We start from the raw sequence: 26,841 nt of genomic DNA, 5'->3' as shown, positions 1-26,841 counted from the left end.
GAGGCACTGACCTGGAGTTCCAGTACCACGAACAAGAGCAGCTCATGCGCTACCTGCGCGCGGTGTGGGCACGCTACCCCGCCCTCACGGCTCTCTACTCCATCGGCAAGTCCGTACAAGGTAGGTGGAGGCGACAGAGGCACTGACCTGGAGTTCCGGTACCACGAACACGAGCAGCTCACGCGCTACCTGCGCGCGGTTTGAACGCGCTACCCCACCGTCACGGCTCTCTATTCCATCGGCAAGTCCGTACAAGGTAGGTGGAGGCGACAGAGGCACTGACCTGGAGTTCCAGTACCACGAATACGAGCAGCTCACGCGCTACCTGCGCGCGGTGTCGGCGCGTTACCCCGCCCTCAAGGCTCTCTACTCCATCGGCATTCGGCAAGTCCGTACAAGGTATAGGTGGAGGCGACGGAGCCACTGACCTGGAGTTCTGGTACCACGACCACCTCATGCGCTACCTGCGCGCGGTGTCGGAGTGCTACCCCGCCCTCACGGCTCTCTACTTCATCGGCAAGCCCGTACAAGGTAACTGGCACCAGTCGGCGCAACTCTTTAATGCAAAACGACGAGATTTCCATTTATCTTGGCTGCAAGAATTTTAATTCGAATAAGTAACAAATGGAAGTTGGACGATAACTTTACTATTTATAATTAAAAAAATAAGTGCTTACGTAGGGTTACGAAAGTTATTGCTTTTGTTAACTTTTGCATGGCATCAACAGTTTTTTTAAGATAAGTTATGAATATGATGTTAAGTATCAAAGATGACTATAATATTAAATAGATACCTGGCATAGTTTTACAGTTCGCCGGCTACGTACTTTACTTTACTTCGTCCCTTTTCTTGTGACCACTATAATACTGTACAGTAAGCAGCAGATTCAAAATCTACAAGCACTTGAGTTCAGATCCTTATGGACACCTCACAAGATTAGCTACTTCTGTTGCTGACTTCACTCATTGATTATTTCGTTAATTACCTATTAGTTGATTTTATAACATCCTACTAAATAATTTATTATAAAATAACTGATAATAATAAATATGGAAAATTTACAGCTTGGCAATAGGCGAGAACCTATCGATTTCGAAACACTGCAAAATCTTCGGAGATGGAATAGTAATTAACTGCAGATTCCTTGGCACAGTTAGTTAAGCTAGCTTGGCTAAGTTAAATCATGATTAAACATAGTTAAGAATTGTCACTTAATTACTGTACCATTCATGTTACTAATGAACTAAATAGAGGGTTTCACGTTAAAGAGGTTCTACCTGTCAACATCGAAGAAAAATATATCTAGAAAAATAATTTCATAAGTCATTATGAGTCTTGCTACCTAAAAGGGTGAAAGCACGTGACATGGATTGTGTAAACCATTGAATTAATTAGGTAGGTACTAATTACTAGATAAAATTACGTGAGAGTAAAGAAAACACTACCAAAATGATAATTTTAACGTAGATATATCTTTAGTTAGCTTACCTTCCAAACGTCTCGCCGAAATATTTTTTTAATGCACAGCAGTTGTTCTGAAATTCTTATTAAGTTCAAAAGTTATTTTACGTACTTATACACGGTGGCTAAAAAATAAGTGCATTCCCGTTACCAGGGAGGTTTTGGGATTATAATACCGAGCAACTTTTACTATACTTAGGACCAACCCAGAAATCACGAAAAATGTTTTGGCTGTTTCATACATTTTGGCTCGGCATTATCTATGGGAGGGTAAATTTTTTTTCGCGATTTCGTGGTTGGTCACATAGTAAAAGTTGCTCAGTATAATCCCAAAACCTCCCTGGCAACGGGAATGCACTTATTTTATAGCCACCCTGTATAAGCTAGGATATTTAGGTATCTCTACTTTTACTCGTAGGATCTAGGCCGTCGCGATTAGTTACCTAAGTATTTACCACGTATTTACACAAGAGGTTCTTTGATCTGCGCTTCGATAACATGTTTTCACACGAACTTAATGACGGGAAAAAGGTTTATGATGATAAATTGGAAAAACACATTTTAGGAGTCGTTAGTCACTACATAAAATGCGTCTTTAGAGTATTTCCGTGTAAACTGATCATTAAGTAGGTAAATCAATATAAATTTCTAAGGGGCAAAACACGCAATCTTTATTTACTCGTGACAGTCTTATGATGCTGATGATGGTATATACCATAGACTATATGGCCTAATGTGTTATGGTATCTGAAATCGGCTTCTTATAATTTCTATGGATTTCTACTAATCAGTTTGGTTTCCCAGGGCGCGATCTATGGGTGATGGTGGTATCAGCGTCACCGTACGAGCACATGCTGGGCAAGCCCGACGTTAAGTACGTGGCCAACATCCACGGGAATGAAGCCGTCGGTCGGGAACTGCTATTGCACCTCATTCAGGTATCTACTTACCATACCTATATTTATACCATAGAGGGATATAATAAGATAGAGCGGTACTGTCATAGTGAATTTTGTAACCACAGAAAATTCACTGCCATCTATCGATACACTTTAAAACTAAAAATAAGATTTATAAAAATACGATAAAATGTATTTAAACATGGATAAATGTTTTTTTTTTATTTGCATTAATTATTTTTATGTGGTTTGACCCATGTCCTTTCACTGATATACGTTAAAATTGTTAAATAACAAACGAAACCGTCAACGCCCTCTATACGAGAGTAGGCCAAAAGTAGTTGCGCCATCTGATCGAGAATCAAATTTTCGTGATTTTCCTTAGACTGTATCCATCTATTACGGAGTTATATCTATCTTTGATTTATACTCATCATCATCAATCATCATAATTGGCCACAGTATCTTTGCAGATGATAGTTGCAGCGTCTAAGGAGGTATTTTGAGGAGGTAGTCTACAGCCTACATCGACTGTTATTGTTGTTGACGATTAATTGTTGTTTGATGGTGATTCATCGGCGGCTTTTGACATGAGGCGCGGTGTAAGGCAAGGTTGCGTTTTGGCGCCAACGCTTTTTGGAATTTTCTCTTCGGCACTCAGAGCAGCTTTTGATTATGAGTAAAAGAGCAGAGAAAACGAACACCAATCCTTTTTCAAGCACACTGCGGTGCACTCTACAGCAGAATACGACCTGCGTGGTTCCACTCTATTAATTCTTTCATAATAGCGTAGTATTTCATTAGAACTACGAAATAGTATATACGAAAAAGAACTCGAAGAGACTTCCATAACTTAAAGGCCGAAATTTTAACCACCAGCCATACTCTGCGTAGTACTTTATAGGTCATACTGAACAACTTGTATTTTCTCTTTGTAGAATCAGCGGCATCACATCAGCTGAATGTATGATACAGCCAATTTTTTTTTCGCGATTTCGGCATTGGTCCCATAGTAAAAGTTGTTCAGTATGACCTATAAAGTCAATACCCAGAGTATATTTATCATGATTCATGACGTTTTGAAATAATCTGCCATCGTTGGTACAGTTAACTTACCATTCGTAAGCATTATTGCGACGCGGTAAGAATCATCAATAATCCATTGTACGTTTAAGTGTGTTGCTGTTAGTGCCATCACTGTGTTTCTTTCTCAAAGTTGTTAACCATTTACTTGCAGCACTTGGTCACCTCCTACGACAGCGACCCCTACATCAAATGGTTGTTAGACAACACCAGGATCCACCTGATGCCGTCCATGAACCCCGACGGTTTCGCCATCTCTAAAGAGGGACAATGCGACACCATTCACGGCAGGTAAATTTAGCTGGAAAAAATATTGATGTATTATATTGTGCACACATCAACCATACATAACATGAGTAGAACATTGTACTATTGTGCAAACGCATTGAATGTACTAAATCATTGCATCACAGAACATTTAAGTTACACCATTTTGTCACTTTTTACCATATTTTTAAATCGCTCTAATTTCCTTTTTACAATCGTTACATGATCGTTATTGAATGTTTTTCATTGCGTAACAATGAATGAATGATTATACTCTTAGATTGTTCTGTCTATCATTTTGACAGTACATATGACAGTACATAATTATCCTTTTGTAAGACCTTGACCACGGTGAATGATGAATCAATCAAATTAGTAGGTAATAGGTATACGTCTATATTGGTCGGGAAGCACTCGAGCGCGTCAGATTAAGGTATGGGGGATACCTTGCATCCTGTTGAGTACCTCTACCAAGTATACAAGTACACCGAGCAGAGGAGTCAAGGACAGCCAGAACGGAGGACGGTCAGAATAGTAAAAAAAATCGCCACCTTGATATATTCGAGCGCCTCAGATTAAGGTATTATGGTGGATTAATTACTTGTTAAATAGTGCCTATTTCAATAATCTGACGATTTTAGCGATCCGTAAGCAAGTGGCAGGGTCACAAAGTTGCAAAAAAAAATCGCGACCTTGACTTACTCGAGCGCGTTCGATTTTTATTTTATTTTGAAGGAAATAATGCAAAAATAAGTAAATGAAAAAATCTGCCGATTTGAGCAAGCAGAAGTGTCGAAAATCGTTTATGAAGTTTAGTGCACCCAGCTCTTTTTCCCTTCAACTTTTTTGCTATCTCTGACTCCTATTTGTAAAGCTCTTTTATAGATTTTATCTAGGTTAAGTATAACTTACGGGTGTAAAATGTAATTGTCATTTATTTTTTTAGTTGTTGTAATTTTTTTTCTTTCTTTCTCCTCACACTGTTCCCATAAAGCCCTCCGTTGTCATTATTTTAAAAATACGCTTTTAACGAAATAATTAAACAATTTTAATAACAGGGGAGCCCAAGATGCTAAATTTTGAAGTAGAAGTAAACGAATTTTTTTAAGCTTGAGTAAGCTTAAAAAAATTCGTTGTTAACCAAAATTCGTTGTTAAAGAGAATAGAAAGGGTACAAAAAATATGTATAAAGGGTAACTATGAAAATTACCCCTCCTCAATTTCAAGACACAACCTTCAACCTGTCATTAAGGCGTTCATGTATTGATTTAATATTTTTATTTAAAATAATGAATAATCTTGTAGATGCCCCTGAACTTCTACATAATATAGGTTTTCGAGTGCCTCGTAGAACAGAACGTGGTTGTCGGAGCAAAATGCTGTTCAGTGTTAGAACATGTCGCACTAAATATGCACAGCAATCATACTATATTAAACGCGCATGCAGGTTGTGTAATGAAAAGTGTATGAACGCGGATATATTTGGCAGTTCGTTAGGGTTATTTATTTAAGAAGAAAGTTTATTCTTTATAAAATTAGTATGAAAGTTAGGTTAAGTTATCTCATTATTTGTTCGTTTCACAGTTGTTATACTCAGATAGCATTTTATAGTATTAAGTTTATTAAAAAAAAATGTTTACATACGAGAAACTATAGGTCTACATTATAAGAAATTCTAGCTGTAAGCTTATTTACCTACATGTTTTATAAGACTGTTTGTTTCTAAATAAAATAAAATAAACATTTTTTAGAAATTTTCAAACTGTGATATCCCTTGAACCCCTTGGTCGATAATGGTCTACTTAGCGGCATTCTGCTCAGTTTTTTAGGCAAAAAAGTTTACAAATAAAATAAATATGTACATACAAAAGGATTTTTGTAAATTATCTTAAAACATTTTTTTTTTTTAAATCGTCAGCATAAGGATACTGCTCCACATCATCGTCAGATTAAGGTTTTACATAACATGGGACATCAATCTGAACCTGTCTATATAATAATCTGACACGCTCGAGTATTTCAAGATGGCGTTTTTTTTGCATATTTGTCTCTGCCATTTGCTTACGGATCGCTGAAAACGTCAGATTATTGAAATATACACTTTTGTAGGGTCCATTTAACAACCCCTTTGACTATATGAGACGCGCACGAGTAATTTTTTTTTAATTTTTCACCCCTCCGTATGACCACCCTGCCTATGTAAATCGGCAGATTAACATACCCTTGTTATCAGAGACATGTTGCGAGACTGACACTACCAATATCTGACGCGCTCGAGTAACTCCACATGGTAGTTTTTTTTTTACATTTAAAAAAATCTGTAGACGCTTTCCTGCTCGCTAAATAAGAAAATATTATATAACATTTTTTTTCCTATCATCTAATATTTCGATTCCAATAGGTCTCTACGACGCTCGAGTTACTACACACATTTAGCATCATCGCCTCCCCTGCTATATTGTACAGTTGTTACTGCTTTGTTTCACACGCGGTAATTAACGCGACCTTCTACCCTATAAATCTCGCGGGAACTATGAATGACCTAAAGTGGCTCTTTATTTTGTACATACCTAATACCGTGCCATTAGATATCGTGACTACTTTGAAAAAAAAAACTCGTATCTTGTTCTGTCAATCAAAAGAAAAAATGTGGTACAATATAACTATGTATGGGATGCATACAGAATTACTGCGTTTTAATTTTGAGTAGCAGTGCGAGATACGAGATATTTTCAAAGTAGTGACGATATACAATTTATTAGGATCTACATAAAGCTTGTAAACGCAATAGTGATCCAATTTGGCTTTATATTTCCTTTAGTACATTTTATTTTGCCAAATTATTTAATAGACCTTTTTATAACACAGACACAACGCCCGTCGGTACGACCTGAACCGCAACTTCCCAGATTACTTCAAGGCTAACACGAAGCAGCCGCAACCCGAGACGGAGGCGGTCAAGGAATGGATCTCCAAGATCCAGTTCACGCTGTCGGGATCGCTGCACGGCGGCGCTCTCGTCGCCTCGTACCCGTTCGACAATACGCCCAGTGCCAGTAGGTAACATGACATTAAGCCAAGTCCAACCAGCCCACAAAGCAGAGCCGAGGCGGAAGAGCTCAAATATTGGATCTAAAATTTGGTAAAAGTGCCATTAGTTACGTAGGTAGGTCAGTAATCAGTACTGTCAGTAGCAACAGTATGTTCTCGTAGCAACTGCACAAAGCTCTGCGCTAATAAAGTACCTCCCTATGTCCTGATATTATAACCCACATCAACCTCATAAGCACAATGTGTTGTTACAAGGCGCTATGATCAAACCTCCTATTTGGGTGTAAAGTTGTGCAAGTATATAGTTTTCCAGCACAGCATTTTTTTCTCTAAGTGTCATTAACCTATACACAATTCTAACTAAATAGCTTATTTAATATTGTAACAATTTTCACGCTGCCCATATAAAGGACTATGCAGATCTTCAGTACTATGCTCAGGTGATGTAACTTCCTCTAACAGTGTCTTATTGTAAGCACGCTCATACTCAAAAAATATCTTGAACGTAATTAACGATATTGTTTTTTATCCAACATGTCCCCTGAACGCAGTGTTCCAAAGCTACGCGCACTCCCCGTCGATCGCCCCGGATGACGACGTGTTCCGCCACCTGTCGCTGGTGTACTCCAACAACCACGCCAAGATGTCGCGAGGGGTCTCCTGCAAGTCGGGCTCGCCGCGCTTCGAGCACGGGATAACTAACGGTGCCGCATGGTACCCTCTTACAGGTATGCATAGATGTGTACCTCTTCTTACTTCTAAACCGCGTTCACATAGTTGGCGACCACAGCTATATATAATCACGGCGAAATGAAACAACATTTGTAGTCGGCTGATTGACGATTATATTCGTAATCGGCTGGAATGTGAATTTTTTTTGAGCGTCTATTCTATTGTATTCAAAATAGCGGAAGCCGCTCGACCCCAATTTCAAAGGAATACCGCAAATCGATGTACAGGTTAGCCGTTTGGCACACGCATACTAGAGGTCGAAACAAAATTTTTGACCCGCAGTTCCTAAAAAAATTGTTAATGATATTATTTTCAAAATTGCTTTCTTGGGGTTAGATAAGATAAGATATTACGTATCATTTGGGGTATATTGTACAAAGAAAAATCGATAGGGTATATCGTATCTGAAGGATACAAACTTGATATTTTGTGTCAAAAACTAAACAAACTATACCAACTGATGAAAGGCGCAGTTAAAGGGTTAAAGAGGTATTTCCCGTTCGATATATGGATATTACGTATCATTTTATGATTAATATGTACCGTATCTGCAGTATAGTTCCATAAGTCTCGTGAAATAGGTATTGAAGTAGAACTGTCACTTTGTAAAATTGAAAAATTAAAAAAAATTGTTAATGATATTATTTTCAAAATTGCTTTCTTGGAGTTAGACATAAGGATATCACGTATCATTTGTGGTATATTGTACAAAAAAAACTGCCATATCGTGTCTGGAGGAGCCCAAACTTGGTATGTTTCAAAAAATCTTGTTTTAATTTAAAAAAAAAGCCCGAAATGCAATGATGTGATATATTTTTAGAATCGCCTCAAAAAGCCCTTTCGAATGATAGCACATACGATAGGTTTTGAAAAAAAAAATTTTTTTTCATACAAAAAAAATAATGTTTTACCACCCCCCAGCGAAATTTTTTTAGGAACTGCGGGTCAAAATTTTTGTTTTGGCCCCTAGTATGTGTGTGCCAAACGGCTAACCTGTACATCGATTTGCGGTATTTTTATACGAACGGGTTAGACTAAAACCGCAAACCGGGGCTGCAATGTTTATCAATGATCAACTATGGCCTTAGCAAGTAGTGCAAAATTGCCATGTGGGCACGCGCCCATGCACGAGTACGAGGTTCGCGCTGATGCTATATGACATCTCATCGCTCTTAAGCGAGGTTTAGACTAGCAAGAACTTGCAAGCAATTTTCGTTTGCGGTATCTGATCAAACATTTGAATACAGTTTACTTTAGTAATCGGCAATGTAACTTAAATTGCATGCAAGTTCTTGCTAGTCTAAACCTCGCTTTAGTTCATTTTTGATCTACTGGTGGAAGGTGGTGGTGGTGGTGGTACTATGTTCTTGCAATAAATTATTGATTGATTGATTGAAGCGCCACTGGTTTGCGGTTTCGAAGACTATACGTGATTGATGCTCCAATCGTAAACTCTTCATAAAACTACATACAAGGCTGAATTAGTAAATGTATGTACGAGTATTATCCCTTCCTTACAAATACATAAATCAAAATGACAGAACAAGACAACCGATCAATAGCTAATTGAGACTTATAGCACGTTTATGAATTACGTTAGTGTCGCTACTTCCTGTTCCTCAAGCAAATATTTTTCTTTTCAAGGTGGAATGCAGGACTACAACTATTTGTGGCACGGATGCATGGAAATCACATTGGAAATATCCTGCTGCAAGTATCCCCCGGCGCACGAGTTACCCAAGTATTGGCAGGATAACAAAGAGGTGTTTTTTATAATTATTTATCGAGAGTACCTACACTTATCTAAAATAATACAATTCACATAACCGATCCTAAAACACAGTGCCATTGAATAAGTTATCAATTCCACTTATAATTTGACGCACGTATCTTGATAATAGTTTTAGTGATAAGATATTGGAAGATTTGGCTTTACAGTGTTGTGTCCGGCCAAAGATAATAGATAGTATAGAGGGTTATTGTCATAGTAAATTTTGTAGTCACTAGCCACAGTAAATATACTGCCATTCTAAGGCACGTGTTTTCCTTAGACTTTATTTGTCTTATACGGAGCTACATATGTATTGGTATGGTCTGGCGAATATAACTGAAGTATCTATATAGGTAAGCCCTGTATAAATGTGGACTCTCACGTAGGTAAGTATTGATTGAGTATATACCTAGTCGGCTCATAAGTTCTGTCATATACATAGTATCAAATAAAATCAAAAGTTTAAGTTTATTCCGTATAATTTGTACAGCGTTTGAAAGCTTATAAACTAGAGAATCTAAATGTATAACATTTATTCAAAATTACCGCCATAATTATCTACACAGGCTTGAAGTCTTCGTGGCCAGTCGTCAATGGATTCACGCACCACTTTCATGTCGATATTGGCCACTGCCGTAGCAAGAGATTTTTTCAGCGAGTCTAGATTTGCATGAGGTTTTGAGCACACCTTTTCCTCTAAATACTGCCATATTTTATAGTCTAAAGGATTAAGATCTGGGCTAGAGGAGGGCCAATCTTCATGCCGTATAAAGTCGATTTTATTGGAGGCGAGCCAGGCTTGTGTAGACTTTGCCTTATCGGCTGGAGCAGAGTCCTGCTGGAAAACCCAATGCTGGTTTAGAAACATCGTATGGGATAGTGGTTTCACAATATTAGTCAACACCGTGTCTTGGTACACTTTGGCACTAGTTTTTACTCCTTTCTCACAAAAATGCATACTAGTGACGCCCGCATAAGAAACTCCCAGCCAAACCATCACAGATGAAGGGTGATGACCTCTTTGAATACGGGGAATGCTATTAGACGCTTCTTTACTATTGCGAGCGTACACTCTATCATTTTGTTTATTACAGTTTTCTTCTATGTCAAAAATTTTCTCGTCCGAAAACAGTATACAACGGTGCTTATTTTTAGCGTACTTCTTCAATAAAGCTTTAGATCTTTTAAGCCTTAAAGCTTTAAGCCGACCATTGAGAAGATGGCCAGTTTTTCGTTTATAAGCACGAAGTCTCAGGTCTTGATTAAGCACTCTTTTCACCGTGTTTTTGCTCAAACCCATCTGGAGGGCCATAACTTTTTGTTTCCTAGCGGGATTTCTGGCAATGCGTGCCCTAATTGCTTGTACAACCGCTGGAGTCCTAGCTGTACGCGGACGACCGCTTCTTTTCTTGTCATTTAAACTAGAGACCTCACTGTATCTTTCTATGGTACGATACACAAATCTTAGAGAGAATTTTAAATTTTCAAGTAGCTTAAAAATTTTAGTCGGCGAGTGACCACAACGATATAGTGCAATTATTGCGGTACGGCTATCTTTAAGCGTCCACTCCATGTTGAAGAAAACAGAAAATTGCAAAATTATACTACTCAAATATTTAATAAAGATTCGAAATTCAAATGCAGAACGGTTTTTGTTTTAGGAGTTCCAAATTTAAATTTTAAAGGCCAGTGACAGAACTTATGAGCCGACTAGGTATATGTAATCTATACTATGGAATACTGAAAGATCAAATGTAGAAGTAGTTCTAAAATTGCATTCAAATTCAACACGATTCAAGCTTCCAATTGCTAAGATTTATATACCTAGGTGCCTAAAAGCCATAAATCCATGGGACATCACTCCCGGAATACATAAAAACAACGGAATACAACTAAGTCACAAAAATATATATTAAATGGTTAATAATTTCGTACGTGCTACGATAAGATCTGTCTGTTTAAATTATTTCAACTCTTTAGAACTTGATGGAAAAGTACATGAATGCCACAATCATCATTAACAGCGAGGGCGCAGTAGTCACAGCGGAGTTGTCCCAAGGTTCGCCAGGGGACACAATGCCGATGACGCCGCAAGCCACGCGCGCGCCGGCGTTGCCCGTCGTCAGCGAGTCATCGTGCCCGCCCAATCCTAGATCGTCAGTCCCCTCGTGCAGCACTAACGCGCGTCCGAGGATGTTATTGCGACCCCGCAGCGTAGCCATGCGGTCCGTGAAACTAACCGTAGCTACACCGTTTCCGTTTGCTTGCACAAACTGCACGTTCCCAAAGTCTCCGACGTGTCTCACGTCGTGGTCTCTTCCGCCGTGATTTACTTCGTCAGGGTTGAAGTGTGCTCCAGTAGTAAGGCATGTCGTCACGTCACCCAGCTCGTGAATGTGAAAGCCGTATTCGCCCGCCGGCAGTCCCGTGATGCTGCCCGTTACTCGGAGACCGTCATCGGTCTCCGTGAACGTTATACTTCCGGATATCTGATTAGTGACCAAATGAGCTATAGCTACCCTTTCGCAACTTATTCCAGTTGCCAACAAGGTAATTAAAGTCACATATATCCCTGAGCAAGACAACATTGTGGTTGAGGAGTACAACCGATACTGTCAAAAAAATATTGAATACTGATTATATGTGCTTAAAAAGATAAGGATTGAGTGGTGATAACAAATATGGTATCGATACTTTATCACTAATATGTCAAATCTGAAATTTATACAAGAATGCGCTTTCACAATTAAGCAATATATTTTAAGAGTTCCGTGTACTATTAGATTACTCGTACATATTATCTTGATCAATGATGACAACGTCCTCACACCCTAGCACCTAAATGGTCGCGTACTGTGCGGTTTAAGAGGAATTTCCTCCCGCGTACGCTTCGGCTGTGGAATGAGCTCCCTGCCGAGGTTTTCCCGAGGGGCTACAGTATGGGGTTCTTCAAAAAAGGAGTGTACAGGTTTTTACGGCAACGCGCGTGTAATATCTCTGGTGTTGCAGGCGTCCATAGGCTACGGTAACTGCTTACCATCAGGCGGGCCGTATGCTTGATTGCCACCGACGTGGTATTAAAAAAAAAAGTCAAAAGACAGATGTGCATTTTTTTCGAGTATACAATAGGTACCTACCCTACATTTTATAAGTGAATATGTTTTTTGTAGTCAATGATCAAGTACCTGGCCGAGGCGCACCGCGGCGCGCACGGGTTCGTGATGGACGAGAACGGCAACCCGGTGGAGCGCGCGTCCGTGCGCGTCAAGTCACGCGACGTCGCCTACCACACCACGCGCTACGGCGAGTTCTGGCGCATCCTGCTGCCCGGCACCTACCGCCTCGAGGTATTGTGACACTACACTACACCACACCACACCACACGACTAGACACTGTAACATCCGATCATAGAATAACAGTGCTTCAACTAAAACTCTAATTAAATACTTACATGTCTATATTGCAGGTCACTGCCGAAGGCTACTTGCCACAAGAAGTAGAATTTATCGTTATCGATAGCCACCCAACTCTACTTAACGTTACTTTACATTCGGCTAAGGTAAGCAAACAATAACTAAACCACTCACCGAACAGAAACAGAACAGAATAAATAATAGTACCTACTACTACCGTATAAAAAGGAAACTTCCTACAAAACCGAAGTTTGACAGCGGTTCAGGGTCGAATCATGCTATCCCTTTCTAATATATGGTACTATCCCTTTCGGCTATTTAGTTGTCAAAATTTAAGTCATTATCTTATCTGTGGCCATGCACGCAAAGGGAACTCATGTTGTGCCAACCCTAAATTGCTCGGAGCAATGCTGACCCAAACGGAGCCGAGTTTGCCCGAAGCGAGGAGATTCGCACCCCTGCACTCACTTTATGAAATCTGTACATATATTCCAGTGTTATCCCTAAATATTATCCCTCTACAGCGGTTAAAGGAAATTTCAATTTTGCACAAAATAATGTATAAATAAATCCGTATAAGGCCTCAGTTTGTAAAGCTACAAGTACTTAAACTACAAGTTTTTATCATTTCACAAGCGTTTGAAGTATACAATAATGCAATTGTAACTTGTAGTTTTATAAAAAAAGGGACTGCCTAACCCTAAATAATAGGCGGTCACTAAAAGGTGGGGCACCTATCCCTAGGTAGCACACTGGACAGTGGGTGGAAAAGGTGGATAGATTACGTTAACCTTGACTAATCCTTACTCTCTACTAGTATTTCTTGACTAGTCATATTAGGTGACCTCCATCTGATTTTGTTTACCTGACGTGACCTTTAAATTTGTACATATGTTTACTATGAGCATGAGGCATTGTAATCTGTACGGGTGGTGGATGTTGGTTCTATAGGGGTACGTGCCGAGCCTGCCCGCCAGAAAGCCGAGCCGCGGCTCCAGCAGGAGGGTCACCACCACCTCCACTACCACTACTACTACTTCTACTACAGCCCCTGGCGGTGCCGACGGAGCATGGAAATTCCCTGAAGACTAAACCACTGTACATACACTGACGCTTTTCCTTTATCAGTCCTAAAAACTGATGTAGCTTCTCGGACTTAATTTCGACTGCAGAGAAAGCTTGGGTGATTGTTAGAAATAGAAAGCAGTTATTTAGAGTCAAGAAGGTAGACGGTAACAGACCGTGTTTAGGTAGAAATCAAAAGTATTTCAATTGTTATTTCGAACCTTCGCTCCAAGTCAAAGTCAAAATGATATAAGTCAAAAGCTACCAACCAGTGTAGCGCGCTTTCTAATTAAAAGTGCGTAGATATATCATTTACATCTGAACCCAGTTTTAAAAGATATACCTGGAAAATGTTTTTTTTTCTACCACGAACATAATTATCTAAAGGGGGGTTCTAACTCATTCTTCGAGTAGGACGCAGGTTAGGAATTCTGGTCTTATTTATCTCTGGGTCCACAAATACGCTTCTAATACATAGCTTACAATGCTTACATAACACGATACTTAGAAAAAAAATATAATGTACTTAATATCAGACCTGGGGCCTGTTTAGAATTTTAATTAACGACCAAAGTATCTACTCCACAATGTTTTACCCTTTAAGTAGGTACCTAATACAAATCAAATGTTTGAGATATTTGTTGATGCTTTTTGTTGATTTTAAAATGCATAGTTGTAAACTAATAATAACGCCTTTTTTACCTGTAAATATGTCCTTTTGAGGAGTTCAGGTGAGTGGGATTAGACTATTTATTAGAAATAGTATTCGTTGCATGCACTCAGAACAGTTAATCGCACCATTAACACAAACCTCGTTAAGTGGAAGCAGATTGCATGACCCATGACATATATATGGTATTTTCTATAAAAAGGGACCTTATTATCGATGGCGCTTACGCCATTATTAACGATGCTCCGATATAAATACACAATGCCGCGCGAGTCTCGCGACGCTGTGCGGCGTAAGCGCCATCGACAATAAGGTCCCTTTACATAGAAAATGCCCCATATAGGCTGCGATGATTCCGCTTTCTTGTCAGATTACTCGTATGGGAGTAACGCTGTATTTCCCAATTTAATTTCTTTATTGATGTCTCCATCTTCAACGTAAATTTATAATGTTGTAGTTCAGCAGTTCGCAGTAGTAGTTTTCCGGAAACGAAGGAGCTACACGATCATACGATGTAATAAACTGATATGAATCAGGATCTCACGTAACCTTGTTCTCACTCGTGTTTGTGTCCGCAGCGCATCGACGGCGGGCCGTACTACCGGCCGCTGGCGCCGACGCGGCCGCACGCGCCGCCGCCGCCACCTGGCATCTTCGCCTCGCTATCCAATTCTTTCAACAGCTTCGTATCTAATATCTTTGGTTGAGCTAAGAAACTCAACCTGAACGCGCAGACATGCGGTGCTATGTGTTAACCGCCTAACCCGGTTATAGATATTTGCCTAGCTAGTGGTTTAGTTGACATACTAATAAAGCCTGTAATTTGTCAGTATTTTCAAATGAGAAGCAGGTTGAAAGAACATTATTTTACACCGTCGGCCAACGAATCTCGGTGAACGAATCTCTATGTATTGTCTCTTGATTATTAAGTTCGTTACACATTAGCAAACAATGTCAACAAGCTAAAAAAATAAAGTAGGAAAAAGTTACATATACCTACCCTTTAATGACAAAATGTAGAATTGGCAACTATCACAGCCAGAGTAATTTACTTTTAAAATGTTCTATTATTAATTTTACCAAATTGTCAATGAGTAGTATAAAATCCATCGCTTAAAAAAGATCACACTTTTCTATTGAAATACAAGCTTGTTTCCATACTTTTGGCCTGGGGTGTAGTAGCCTACAGACTAGTTTTTAGACTATTTTGGCAATATTATAAAATCTGAATAAAGATGGTCTCATAATACTTAAATGCTTCTATATCAAGAGTTCAGATTTCAAAGAGATTATTCGAAAAAGTTTAAAACAGCGTAGCATTATTATTGTAAATATAGGTTAATTTATTACAGTAATTTAATAGTTAGTGTTAAGTTTAATTTATTTTATTATTTACATGACAAAATTAAATTATAAAGCAAAGACAAAAAGTTTTATTTAAAGAAAAGGTAAAATAACAGGTAGTTAACTAGGTATTTTTATCGATCAATCAAAGGATGCCTAGGTAGGTATGCGTTTAGTTTCCGGAATAATATATCTACATCTACTACGTTCAAATTCCATTTACCTAATAGCGCTTCACGATTAATAGAGAACAAAATGTATATTTATGACAAAAGAGATTCGATCATCAAATGACAACACAGTTCGGATGAGAATTATAGAACTTCAGTTATTGCAAACCGGGTTTTCATTGATTGCCTTCATTACGAATATAGAATTGAAGATTGATCGGAATTAACCGGCCCCAAGCGCTCTGAGACTTGGCTGGACTCTGAAGCGACTGCTAACTTGCTAAGTGACATTAACGTCTTAGGGCCAGTTACACCAACCACGATTGACGGATTGCTCAAAGCCAATTAACAAATAACATTTTACTAACGTTTTAACGGAGACAGACGGTTTAGTGCAACAAACCTTTAATCATCTTATGTAGGTACTTTTGTCATAATAATATTACCTTTTGTTATTACAGCACTTCGTTCAGATTACTTGGTCCCAGGCGACCTATGAGAATAAAATCCTGTCATCTTATTTTTGTAAAATTCGTTGAATTAAAATACAAGATTCTCGATAACTATTGTTCAGTCTGCAAAAGGTGGAATAAAATCCTGTCCTCCTTTTGAAAATTTATTTTATAAAACACAAGATTCACAGTACCTATTGTTCAGCCTGCACTTGCACTTGGTCGAGTTTGACTTGATCCCGGGCCACCTGGAAGGCGGCGATGAGCGCGGCGAGCTCGATGCGCTCGCTGCAGCCGCTGGCGAGGCGCGCCTCCGCGTCCGACATCTTGATCAGCAGGGACACGAGCACCTCCGGGGGCAACTTCACTGGAGAACAATAAACCCTTTGAAGCTGCTAGCCTTAGCGCTTTTAGCGACATAATTACGTGAATTGGCACCGGTATTGCATGATTCTTATGAAAATTAGAGCGTTAGTAAGTAAGTAAATATTTATTCTTTATTGTGCACCATAAAGTAAAAAAATACACAAAAAGAGATACAAGCTTAAGACTAGAGCACGCCTTATTAGATAAGTATCCTCATGATTTCCTTCATTGAAGAGTATTCTCCTCCTAAGGCCCAGCCATACAAATGAAAAATCCACAATTAGCCACTGAAACTTGAACCTATAGTGCAGTTAATTTTGCGTTGTTGTAAAATTTTACAACAACGCAAAATCAACTCTATTTCCTGCACTATAGGTTAATATAGGTTCAATTGAACGAAACAAAGCAAAAGCGACTCTGTTCCAATTGAATAGGATTTAAATTTCATCAAACTGATGAGGATAGGTAGTACCTTGGGCCTTAGGAGGTTAAGGTATTCCATTATAAAGTGGCGTCCTTGTACATATGTAAATCCATTCGTTCACTCATTCGATCTATTGACGTGAGCCTTTGTGAATCGACCGTCGACGTTTACCTTTGCAGGCTGTACTACACCAATATAGTGCCGTTGTATCTTTAGGATTATTAAGTTCGTTTGCATAAACTGTAATGGACGGATTAACGTAACACAACAGAGAAGCATAAATTAATCCATACAACAAAATGTCCGCGAACGCAATTGGGTGAATAAACTTTTAGAACACTTAATTTCGTGTCCCTAGACTCCCTAGCAAAGAAAAAACCATGTTGATTTTTAGGGTTCCGTACCCAAAGGGTAAAAACGGGACCCTATTACTAAGACTCCGCTGTCCGTCTGTCTGTCTGTCACCAGGCTGTATCTCATGAACCGTGATAGCTAGACAGTTGAAATTTTCACAGATGATGTATTTCTGTTGCCGCTATAACAACAAATACTAAAAAGTACGGAACCCTCGGTGCGCGAGTCCGACTCGCACTTGGATTAGATTCATAAGTATTAATTTAACACATTAAAATTAACAACTTGATCAGATAAAAGTTACATTTTGTACGGTAACGCAGCAGAAAAAAGTTTTCTCCCATACAAAAATCAGGGATAGGGATTTTTGAATTTTTCTGCTGCGTTACCGTACAAAATGTAACTTTTATCTGATCAAGTTGTTAATTTAAATGTGTTAATTAAATACTTATGTATCTAATAATGCCCGTGTATACAAGAAAGTAAAAAAATCAACTTTTTTCTTTGCAGGGAGTCTAAACCACGAAATCAGTGTTCTACAAGTTGATTCACCAAATTACGATTACAGACGGTTTAGTGCAACCGGTCCATAATGTTGGCAGTAAACGATTGACTAAAGTTTACTTACTTCTTTGTATAACCGTATGAACTTCTGTCAATATATCACTGAGAGCCAAGCCTTTTGCTATCTTGAGATCCTGTATATCTGAATAAAAGTTAAGAAAATATTGGCACAGGGATCATAAGATTCCGGCGAAAGCTTAACAGTTAAATACCAACTATAACATAGAGCAGATGTTGGTTGGAAAAGACACTTATCTGGTTCGAAGGACCATTCCTAAATCACTTCTATGAAAGAAAGCAGATAAAATTGCTAACATAGACATCCGTATGTTCGTTTTATAAATTTAATTAACTTGTGTAAGAGCCCTTAAGGCCTATTAGCAGAATAAATTTTCGGTTTTTGAATATTACCTCTAGATCGAATAGTGGTAATAAAAATGTGGTATCTATATATGGGATCATGGGATGCATACAGACAGAGTTACTGCCTTTCAACTTTGAGTAGTAGTGTGAGATACGAGATTTCTTCAAAGTAGTGTCGATATGGCAAGTGCTTATCAAACGACTCGCTCGCAACGACGACGCTAATTTAAAATTCGATTAAAAAGGATACTCTTAAAGCACGCCGCGAAGTCATTCTCATTGAGCAGCCAGTTGAGAATCGCGTTGATGTCAGACCGCAGCGGGTGACCAACGCAAGTGTATACAGTGTCTTCCGTAACGCGGCGGTACGCGAGCCACGTGCTTTGAAGTGTGTTGAGGACTTTACGCATGTCGCCGCCGGAGAGTGTGAGCAGCGCCTTTAGTCCGTCTTCTGATATATCCACACTAAGGAACAAGCACTACATTAATACAATCTAATAAATTCTTGAGCAGTCGGATTAAGTTATTCCCTAAAACTTAAACTTATACCGATATGCCTAAAAAATAGAAATTAATAAAGGGGGTAAATATTCGTCGCTCGTACAGTGTAAGAAAGTACAGCAGAACGTAGAGTGATATGAAGAATACCTAAAACCCATTCCTTAAAATAATCCTGGGACATGTTCTAACTTTCACATGGGGACAATAATAAAATTATACCCATGTGAAAGTAATTTTCGAGAAAATTATTTTCTTATTGACCCTACGCTACTCCTTAGAATAAAATCTTGTAAATAACATTGAGTATTTACGTGTAGTGTAGCTTATCTTACGTTAAGTACCTAACGTAAAACATAGTATCAAAGATCCTTGTAGGACGAAATATTTGACCTAGTACTCTATATACTTTGACGACAGAAATACCTCAATAACTTATATAACAATCATAGGTAATTAATCAGCAAACTAATTAACTTATCTAAAATAGTGTGGAATGTAGACACACTAAGACCAATTATCAATGCAAACCTAAGCAAAATAACCTGTGCGGTCAAACAATCAAGTTTCATATTAAATATCAACTAGACAGATAAATGTTATCTATTTAATATCATTGCCATTAGGTATATTTTGTCTATAATTGTGACGTTTTCAAGGAAAAGGTACCACATTGTCGCTTACCATAAGGACGAAAATTGCTTGTATCTTTATACGAAAACCTGTCAGAACGTCCTTATGGTAAGCGACAATGTGGTACCTTTTGCTTGAATACGACACAATTATTATATGTCTGTGTTAGATGTACAGTTGTAGTTTTGCTGGCTGTACTTGTAAAAAGGGTGTGATCAATAGCTAAAGCGCATATTTTTTTGAATTCGCAAAAAGGCAAATATTGCATACAATACAAACCAAATTGGCATGAAAAAAATGGCAGTGCAAAATTTTAACTGCAGAATGTGAACGATACACAAAATTTACAAACTATTGTATCGTATATACAGTTCGCGCAGGGTATCGGAGGATTCGGGGGCAAAAGAAAGGAACGGGGGAGCGGGTACCTGGTCCTGGTGCGGTGATGTGAGGAACAAAAGTGTCGTTTATTTTCACTTACTCGTGCCACGTGCACAAAGACAGACAATAAAGTATATTGGCAGACTAATTGGTAGAATTAGGTTACAGAGAATCAATCATTCACAAAAACATGTATAAAACAAGCATTTTTTTATGTGATAGCAAACACAACAAACACGCAGCAAAGGAGCAGACGAGCCGCTTAATAGGAAGCGGTTATCGTCGACCATGGACTTAAGCAACATCACATGAGCCACCTAAGCATTGCCGACCCTATAGCATTGAAGATATTATAAAATCTTATGGTCTTTTATAAACATATAAACAAACTATGTATAAATGTTAATATATTTTTCCTTTTTTATTGTGGGACGTACCACATTATTACAATCTATAAATTGTATATACAGATGTCAATCACAATGAAAAAATCAATGATGATCAACTGTCCCACGTTGACCAGAGTTGATCATCGTTGATTTTTTCATTGTGATTGACATCTGTATATACAATTTATAAACTATGTATAATCATGAAGGACCCTAGGCTTTGCAGCGTACTACTAACCTGACAAATTATGAAACGAATACAAATAAGTATAAATGAAAATAAGAATAGCGTCACTACTTTGAAAAACTCATATCTATCTAATTCTGCCAATAAAAAGAAAAATGTGGTAGTCAGCGGCAGAAGTTGCTAAGCGAGCGAGGTGTTCAAAATTACCTTGACACGTTCTTCAATAAAGTCGCATCCAGATCATTTTGAACACCTGGCCCGCTTAGGAACTTCTGCTGCTGACTGTACCTAACTATTGTAGGTATGGGATGCATATAGAGTTAGTGCGTTTCAACTTTGAGTAGCAGTGTGAGACACGAGATTTTTCCAAAGTAAGTAGGTAGTGACGATAGGTAATGACTAACCCCTCAGCAGCTGCGACTTCGCGTAGGCGCGGCATGACCTGCGCGGCGTGCAGCGGCGCGAAGCGGAACCGCGTGCATCGCGACTGCAGCGCCGGGATGATCTTGCCGAGGTAGTTGCAGATTATGCAGAAACGCACGTTCTCCGTGTACTTCTCGATTACTGAAAACAAAGGCTTGTTTACATTGGCGTAAATATTTAGGATCAGTTGCACCAAACCGTCTTCCATTGTTAAACCGTTCGCTAAATTTTATTGTATGGGAAGTTTCATAGTTCACTGATGAGTGACGTTGATCAGTCTGCTAAACATGGTTGGTGCAACTGGCCCTTAGTATACATAGGAGTGAGTGAGTTAGGTATTCTATAAATATGTTTCGCTGTTTGAGAAAAGGCAAATGTAACGAATGATACCTAAACGAAATCAGACTAATGGATTACCTAACTCACACAGGTTAATTAATAATTGACAAGATAGCCTGTAGGTTTTCAATCTTACAAGACATCAGAAGTTAAATAAAATTTGGCCCGGTACTTGTTTATAAAAACCTCTCTTCTCTACAACAAATTACACTTGTTTTTGGGAATCCTATAGTAGGTACTTATGTACTTATTCAGAAGAATATAAACAAAACCATTCGCAGTTTCCTTCTTCATCAGGGAGTTTTTCTTCAAAGTAACATAATAACTTCAAAGGTATAAATATTACCTAACGGTTTCTTACAAGGGGTGGGGAAAGAGACTGATGCTGTAATGCCTATTGGCAGGTGACTGTACTCAATATTGTGGGTGACGTAATTCAAAGTGATATAATTGAAACTTCTAAGTAAGTACAATGAAACTGCGACATATCAAATCAACAACTTTATTGTAAAACGCAGACGGAGCTAGAAGCCCGCTGCACGCGCCTCAGCGCCTTCCTGTTCATGATGAGGGACTGCCGCGGCTCGGCGGCGGCCGGCGGGGGCTCCGGAGGCCGCGCGCGGCCGTTGCTCGCCGCCGGCGGCGCCGCGCGCACCTTCACGCCGATCACGCTCGCCACTAGGTTCGTGAACGCAGTGTTTACCTGCAAATATTGCATTACTGTACTACCTGGACAAAAAATATAAGACGTCGTTTACTTAGGCGTAGTTGGAACATAGGAATTTGGTAGACAAAGTTGTTGTTTAACTCCTCGTGCTAATATTGATACCCGAGCAAGCGAAATATCCCAACATGGAATTACTTAAACGGCGAATCTGAATTCGTAAATGTTCGGAGATTGGTCTACTCCTACTGTCTATAGTTTATGCCATCCACGCGGACGCGCCCCACTCTTCTTCCTAATCACTTACACAGTACAAGTGTGCAACCTTTTAGCAGTGTAGTAGTTCTGTATATACACATTAATAAGCACACATAGCTAATTAATATACTGTGTGTACCTTCATAAAAATACTAAGAATTTTTGTTTGGTTTAAGGGCGCGTTTAAACTGCAAATTCACCCACCATTTCTCCTGTCCTCGCTGAACCTTTATAATTCTCTAATAAATGCTCGGAAGCGAACTTCTGCACGCACGACAGCCGCACGGCCCTCTGGTGCTCCAAGTCAGACTTGTTGCCAAATACAGCCAGTAGAGGCTTCTTCACTTCCGCTTCGAATATGTTCTTTACAGTTGTTATCCAAGTGTTTAGATTCTCGAAACTTTGTAAATTCGTTAGGTCGTAAACAAATAACACTACCTAGAAGAAAAAAAAAACATTATTTGACAGAATTTTAGATATTTTCATGCCCAATCAGACCATAGTTTTGGATCTGCAATATCTGCATGTAAAATTATAAAACATACCCTACCACCTACAAGCTACAAAACTAGGAAAAAAAGAAAAGAGTCTGATATTTTGGTAAAGAACAACTAAAAAATCAAATAGCAAAACTTGGAAAGCTGTTTTCTATAGGTAAGCATCGGAATAAGCGTACAAAACTTAATTCATTCTAAGCTTATAATGTCAGGGCGAGTCGTTAGCAGTTCATCGGCCTAGGTTCCGCCCACGCCCATGGTGCTGCTCAAATAGCTTATCTTCACCTACACTACATTACGTGCTCACATCAGTAGCATAGAGGTAGTTCTCCAGCATGCGCGTGGCGAGCGCGTTGCCGGCCACGTCGCACAGCTGCAGCGGCACGGCGGGCCGCAGCCCGAGACACTGCCCCGCCATCACCTCGGCGCCCTGGGTGCCGCCGGCGGCCGCAGTGCCGCCCAAATAGCGCGCGCATAGGCTGCTCTAAAACACATACTCTGATAAAATTTTGTTTCTATATTACCAGCTTTCTGCTGACGCTACTACACATCTGATTTCTGATTTAGTGTTAGGTATTCCATCTTATTAATGCTTTTCCAGGCTCAAGCATAGTGACATTATAATTTCAACCCTAGCACTCCGATTTAAGGTTTAAATTAGATTACACAACTTGAAGTGTTAACTATATAAATATGTATATCTATTGTTTTCAGTAAAACCTAGATTCGTGCGGCCTGGAAGAAGGTTAATTTCATATAAAATTAATGTAAAAAAGTTCAAAGTTTTATTATTTAATACTTAATAGTATTCCTATTTAAAAGAAACTGATTAACTGCCAAAGCAATTATTTGAAAGGTTATAAGTTACTTACTTTGCCAGTAGATGGTTCACCAACAACTGTAATTTTAACTGTTCTATTCTGTAGTTCATCTTCTTCACTGTCCGACATTGTATTTTGAATTGTATAAAAACCATAAAAATTAAAATTTTAAAACTAGTTTGAGAAGTTGTTGCAAAGTACTTAAAGTTAACAATGTTACTATTAATTGCAGTTAATATATTACTATTTACTATATAATGTTCTATTTATAAATATTTCTTTTTAATTTAGTTGAAATAGTCAACAAATGGAATCTCAGCGACAAGAGTTTCATATTTCTTAGAAAACTTTTGTAATGTTTGTACAAGCAAATCACCATAGCAACAGAACAAATCATACAACCAAAACAAGTGAATGTCATATCATACATAATATATGTGTGGCAAGTGATTGCTTTTTCAATAACAACTGGTTATAAAGGTCATGGAGTAGTGATTTTTAATATTTTATTATGTGCGGCACATAAACAAACACATACTTTTATAACTGGCTATTCATACTAAAAATGTATGTATTATATGTTAGTCAATTTTTCAATCAAATAAACACTTAAAGATTTTTTTGACTACATGATTTGTGGCTTTTCATTACAGAAGGGTCCCATTTTATCTGAAATTCCAATAGACATTCTGATAGCATTCTATCAGGGGTCATTACCCCTAATCCTTATTGCACGTGAAGCATAAGGACCTTTCTCTAATGAAAGCCACATTTATCATATAACCTGCAGAACAGACCTGCCTAATATCTAATTTTGGCATTACAAATTGTTGTGTTCTTCTTTCCTCTTTATTAATATTTAAGGTATTAATTTTGTCTGTAGTGTCCATAATAAATGTTTGTTTTAGGTTGTCAGCTTTAGAATTTTGCCCTGCCACAAAAAAAATCACCAAAATCATTTGTAAAACATTTACATTCAAGGCAAGGGAATGATGATTGGTAAATGCTACTTCACTAAAATCAAAATAATTCTTCTTTTAAACAAACAGTTAAAGTCAACTTACTTCTGCGAAGTGCATTCTGTGCATCATTGGTCATGGCATCTGCTTCATCCAGGATTATCAACTTTGGCCCAGCTTTGAAAATAGTTCTAGTGGAGGCAAAACTCAGTATCTGTCCTCGCACAATACCTATGCCTCTGTCATCTGATGCATTCAACTCTAACACCTGTGAAGATTATCATATACTGCATTTAACCCTTAAATGCATAGCGGATGCAGCCTACACAACATAAACATCACATTTTATGCATAATTAGACAAATTTTATTTGTTCCTGTATATTATTTCTATAGTTAAACTAATCCATTTCATTCATTTTTTTCATCATTTTTTATTTAAATTTATTGGATTTTGATTTTGTTGTTGAAAGTTTTGTTTTTATTTTTAATGTATTTACTAACACATAGCTATAACGATGGTACTAACAATATTGTATGGAATCTTGAATGTTCTGAAATAAAGATATATATTTTTTTCCTAATTTTTACTTAATTTTACGCAGTATTTTAAATTATAAACATTACATATGTTTTAAGACAAAATGTCGGAAAACTTGGAAAAACACGGAAGTTGATGATTTTTAGTATGTGATTTTGGTCAGATTATTCGTGGTTTGTAATTATTATGTTATTATATTTAAAAACTTTATTATATAAATATCACGATAGATATATTTATATGATGGTAGTAAGATTTTTCCTATATCTCTTACTAATAATTATATATTTCCATACATATGATATAGCCTATGCAACTTCTAACTCTGATTTCGCAGTAAAAATCGTTGTTATATTTTTTTACAATTTTTCCTAGAATCAGCAAACAATTGTGCCATTTTCAACCAAAAGGGTACTAGAGTTATATTGGCCCAGGATAGGTCTATATCCCGGTCAATATAAGTCTAGTGAAACTAACCGTGAATCATTCAAAACTAAAAGGGTACTTATTGTCGGTTGTCAATAAGGCGATATTTCCATATAGCTTCAATTTGAAATCAACTTTATCGACTAGCGACAATGTGGTACCTTTTGGTTGAAAACGTCACAATTATATGATACATATATAAACTTCAGGCAAAAAGAAAAAATCATGCATAAAGGGTTAAAATAAATGTAAGAAATACAATAAAAATATAATATTATTGACCTTGTAAGCATTTTTTACTTTAATGCATGAAGTTACTTTAAGCTTTTTTAATAAATATTATCTTCATAGATTGGCAGAACTGTAACTAATGTAAAGAACCTATACAATAATTACAGGGCCCAAGAGTCCCAAGACACAACCAGTTTTGGGTTCTCCAGCCCATTTATATATTTATTATTTTCTATTTAAGGAATTCAGCTACAATCTATAATCAATACATCGAACTTTTTCAATAGCATTACAGAGATAATTAACGCACTAACAGGTAGAATTTACATGTACATTTAAGAATGAATCTTTTTGGATTTATTTAAAGATCGAAAGAAAAAAAAACTACAGAATGCAGTGTAAATACATGTGTCTAAGAAGAAAAAATCAACTTTTGTATTTCACATTGCATATAGGGTTACACTATGCATAGAGTATACACAATTGTTAAATACTAACCATAGAATTGAATTGCTGAGGAGTATACATTTGTTTGGCACATGCTAGAATCGTAGATGTCTTGCCAGTTCCAGGGGGGCCGTAGAACAGTAAATGTGGTAACTGGTTCTCCTTCATAAACTGGTTGACTGGAAAAACAAGAAAACAGTTATTTACTGTATTCCACACTTAACAACCTTCAAAATTGAAAATGCTTACTTGTTTTGATAATATCATCGTGAGATACTAAGTCTTCTAGTTTAGACGGACGATATTTTTCAACCCTGTACAGAAAATGCAGTATATATTAACGTGTATTCAAAATAGTTTTAGAACTAATGCTGGTTTATTGAAAGGTGTACTTACCAAGGCAAGTTTTTCGTAGCGTCGCCTTGAGTCATTATGAACGAAACAATATGTTGCTATATTTGATCACTATGTTGATTCACTTAAGATTGTTATGCAAATTACATTAAATGTGAATAAAACAACAAGCAAAACTCTTTAAACGTTGAAATCGCGCTCAAATTGCAAAACCACGCAAAACATTCGTCTCTGACGTTTTGTTTTGTTTGACATGACATTGACAAGCCGTTAGTAGTGTTGCTATAATAAATGTGTTGTATAAAAATCAAATAAAAATATAGTTGGTAAAAATATAATTGTA

General features: G+C 37.9%; 3 protein-coding genes across 7 annotated transcripts; 1 reads left to right on the top strand and 2 right to left on the bottom strand.

The window, feature by feature from the left end:
* Positions 1 to 15,209, top strand: LOC134746147 (carboxypeptidase M). Of its 4 annotated transcripts, none has more exons than XM_063680440.1 (10): positions 1 to 120; positions 2,267 to 2,400; positions 3,599 to 3,735; positions 6,580 to 6,767; positions 7,173 to 7,202; positions 7,314 to 7,490; positions 9,139 to 9,257; positions 12,436 to 12,612; positions 12,733 to 12,825; positions 13,631 to 13,786. In XM_063680440.1, exons 1-10 carry the CDS (start codon positions 45 to 47, stop codon positions 13,769 to 13,771), a joined length of 1,272 nt encoding a protein of 423 aa, XP_063536510.1. In that variant the 5' UTR covers positions 1 to 44; the 3' UTR covers positions 13,772 to 13,786. The 4 variants fall into 4 exon arrangements, with proteins under 4 accessions (XP_063536510.1, XP_063536511.1, XP_063536508.1 ...); XM_063680441.1 differs by lacking the exon at positions 1 to 120 and adding an exon at positions 381 to 399; XM_063680438.1 differs by lacking the exon at positions 1 to 120 and adding an exon at positions 14,993 to 15,209 and having other exon boundaries at positions 13,631 to 13,777.
* A 1,325-nt stretch (positions 15,210 to 16,534) lies between these two features.
* LOC134746145 (replication factor C subunit 5) lies at positions 16,535 to 26,717 on the bottom strand. Of its 2 annotated transcripts, none has more exons than XM_063680434.1 (8): positions 26,541 to 26,717; positions 26,394 to 26,458; positions 26,196 to 26,323; positions 24,606 to 24,768; positions 20,944 to 21,103; positions 18,702 to 18,916; positions 18,153 to 18,230; positions 16,535 to 16,747 (listed from the first exon to the last, which is right to left on the bottom strand). In XM_063680434.1, exons 1-8 carry the CDS (start codon positions 26,573 to 26,575, stop codon positions 16,575 to 16,577), a joined length of 1,017 nt encoding a protein of 338 aa, XP_063536504.1. In that variant the 5' UTR covers positions 26,576 to 26,717; the 3' UTR covers positions 16,535 to 16,574. The 2 variants fall into 2 exon arrangements, with proteins under 2 accessions (XP_063536504.1, XP_063536505.1); XM_063680435.1 differs by having other exon boundaries at positions 16,535 to 16,742.
* LOC134746146 (ras-related protein Rab-28-like) lies at positions 21,775 to 23,983 on the bottom strand. Its single transcript, XM_063680436.1, has 4 exons — positions 23,593 to 23,983; positions 23,028 to 23,204; positions 22,428 to 22,661; positions 21,775 to 22,004 (listed from the first exon to the last, which is right to left on the bottom strand). Exons 1-4 carry the CDS (start codon positions 23,668 to 23,670, stop codon positions 21,804 to 21,806), a joined length of 690 nt encoding a protein of 229 aa, XP_063536506.1. The 5' UTR covers positions 23,671 to 23,983; the 3' UTR covers positions 21,775 to 21,803.
* Positions 26,718 to 26,841: the final 124 nt, after the last annotated feature.

Source organism: Cydia strobilella, chromosome 12, assembly GCF_947568885.1.
Source record: "Cydia strobilella chromosome 12, ilCydStro3.1, whole genome shotgun sequence".
Taxonomy (NCBI): domain Eukaryota; kingdom Metazoa; phylum Arthropoda; class Insecta; order Lepidoptera; family Tortricidae; genus Cydia; species Cydia strobilella.
Note: the sequence above shows the minus strand (reverse complement) of the source record. Positions and strands in the feature narration are given on the sequence as shown.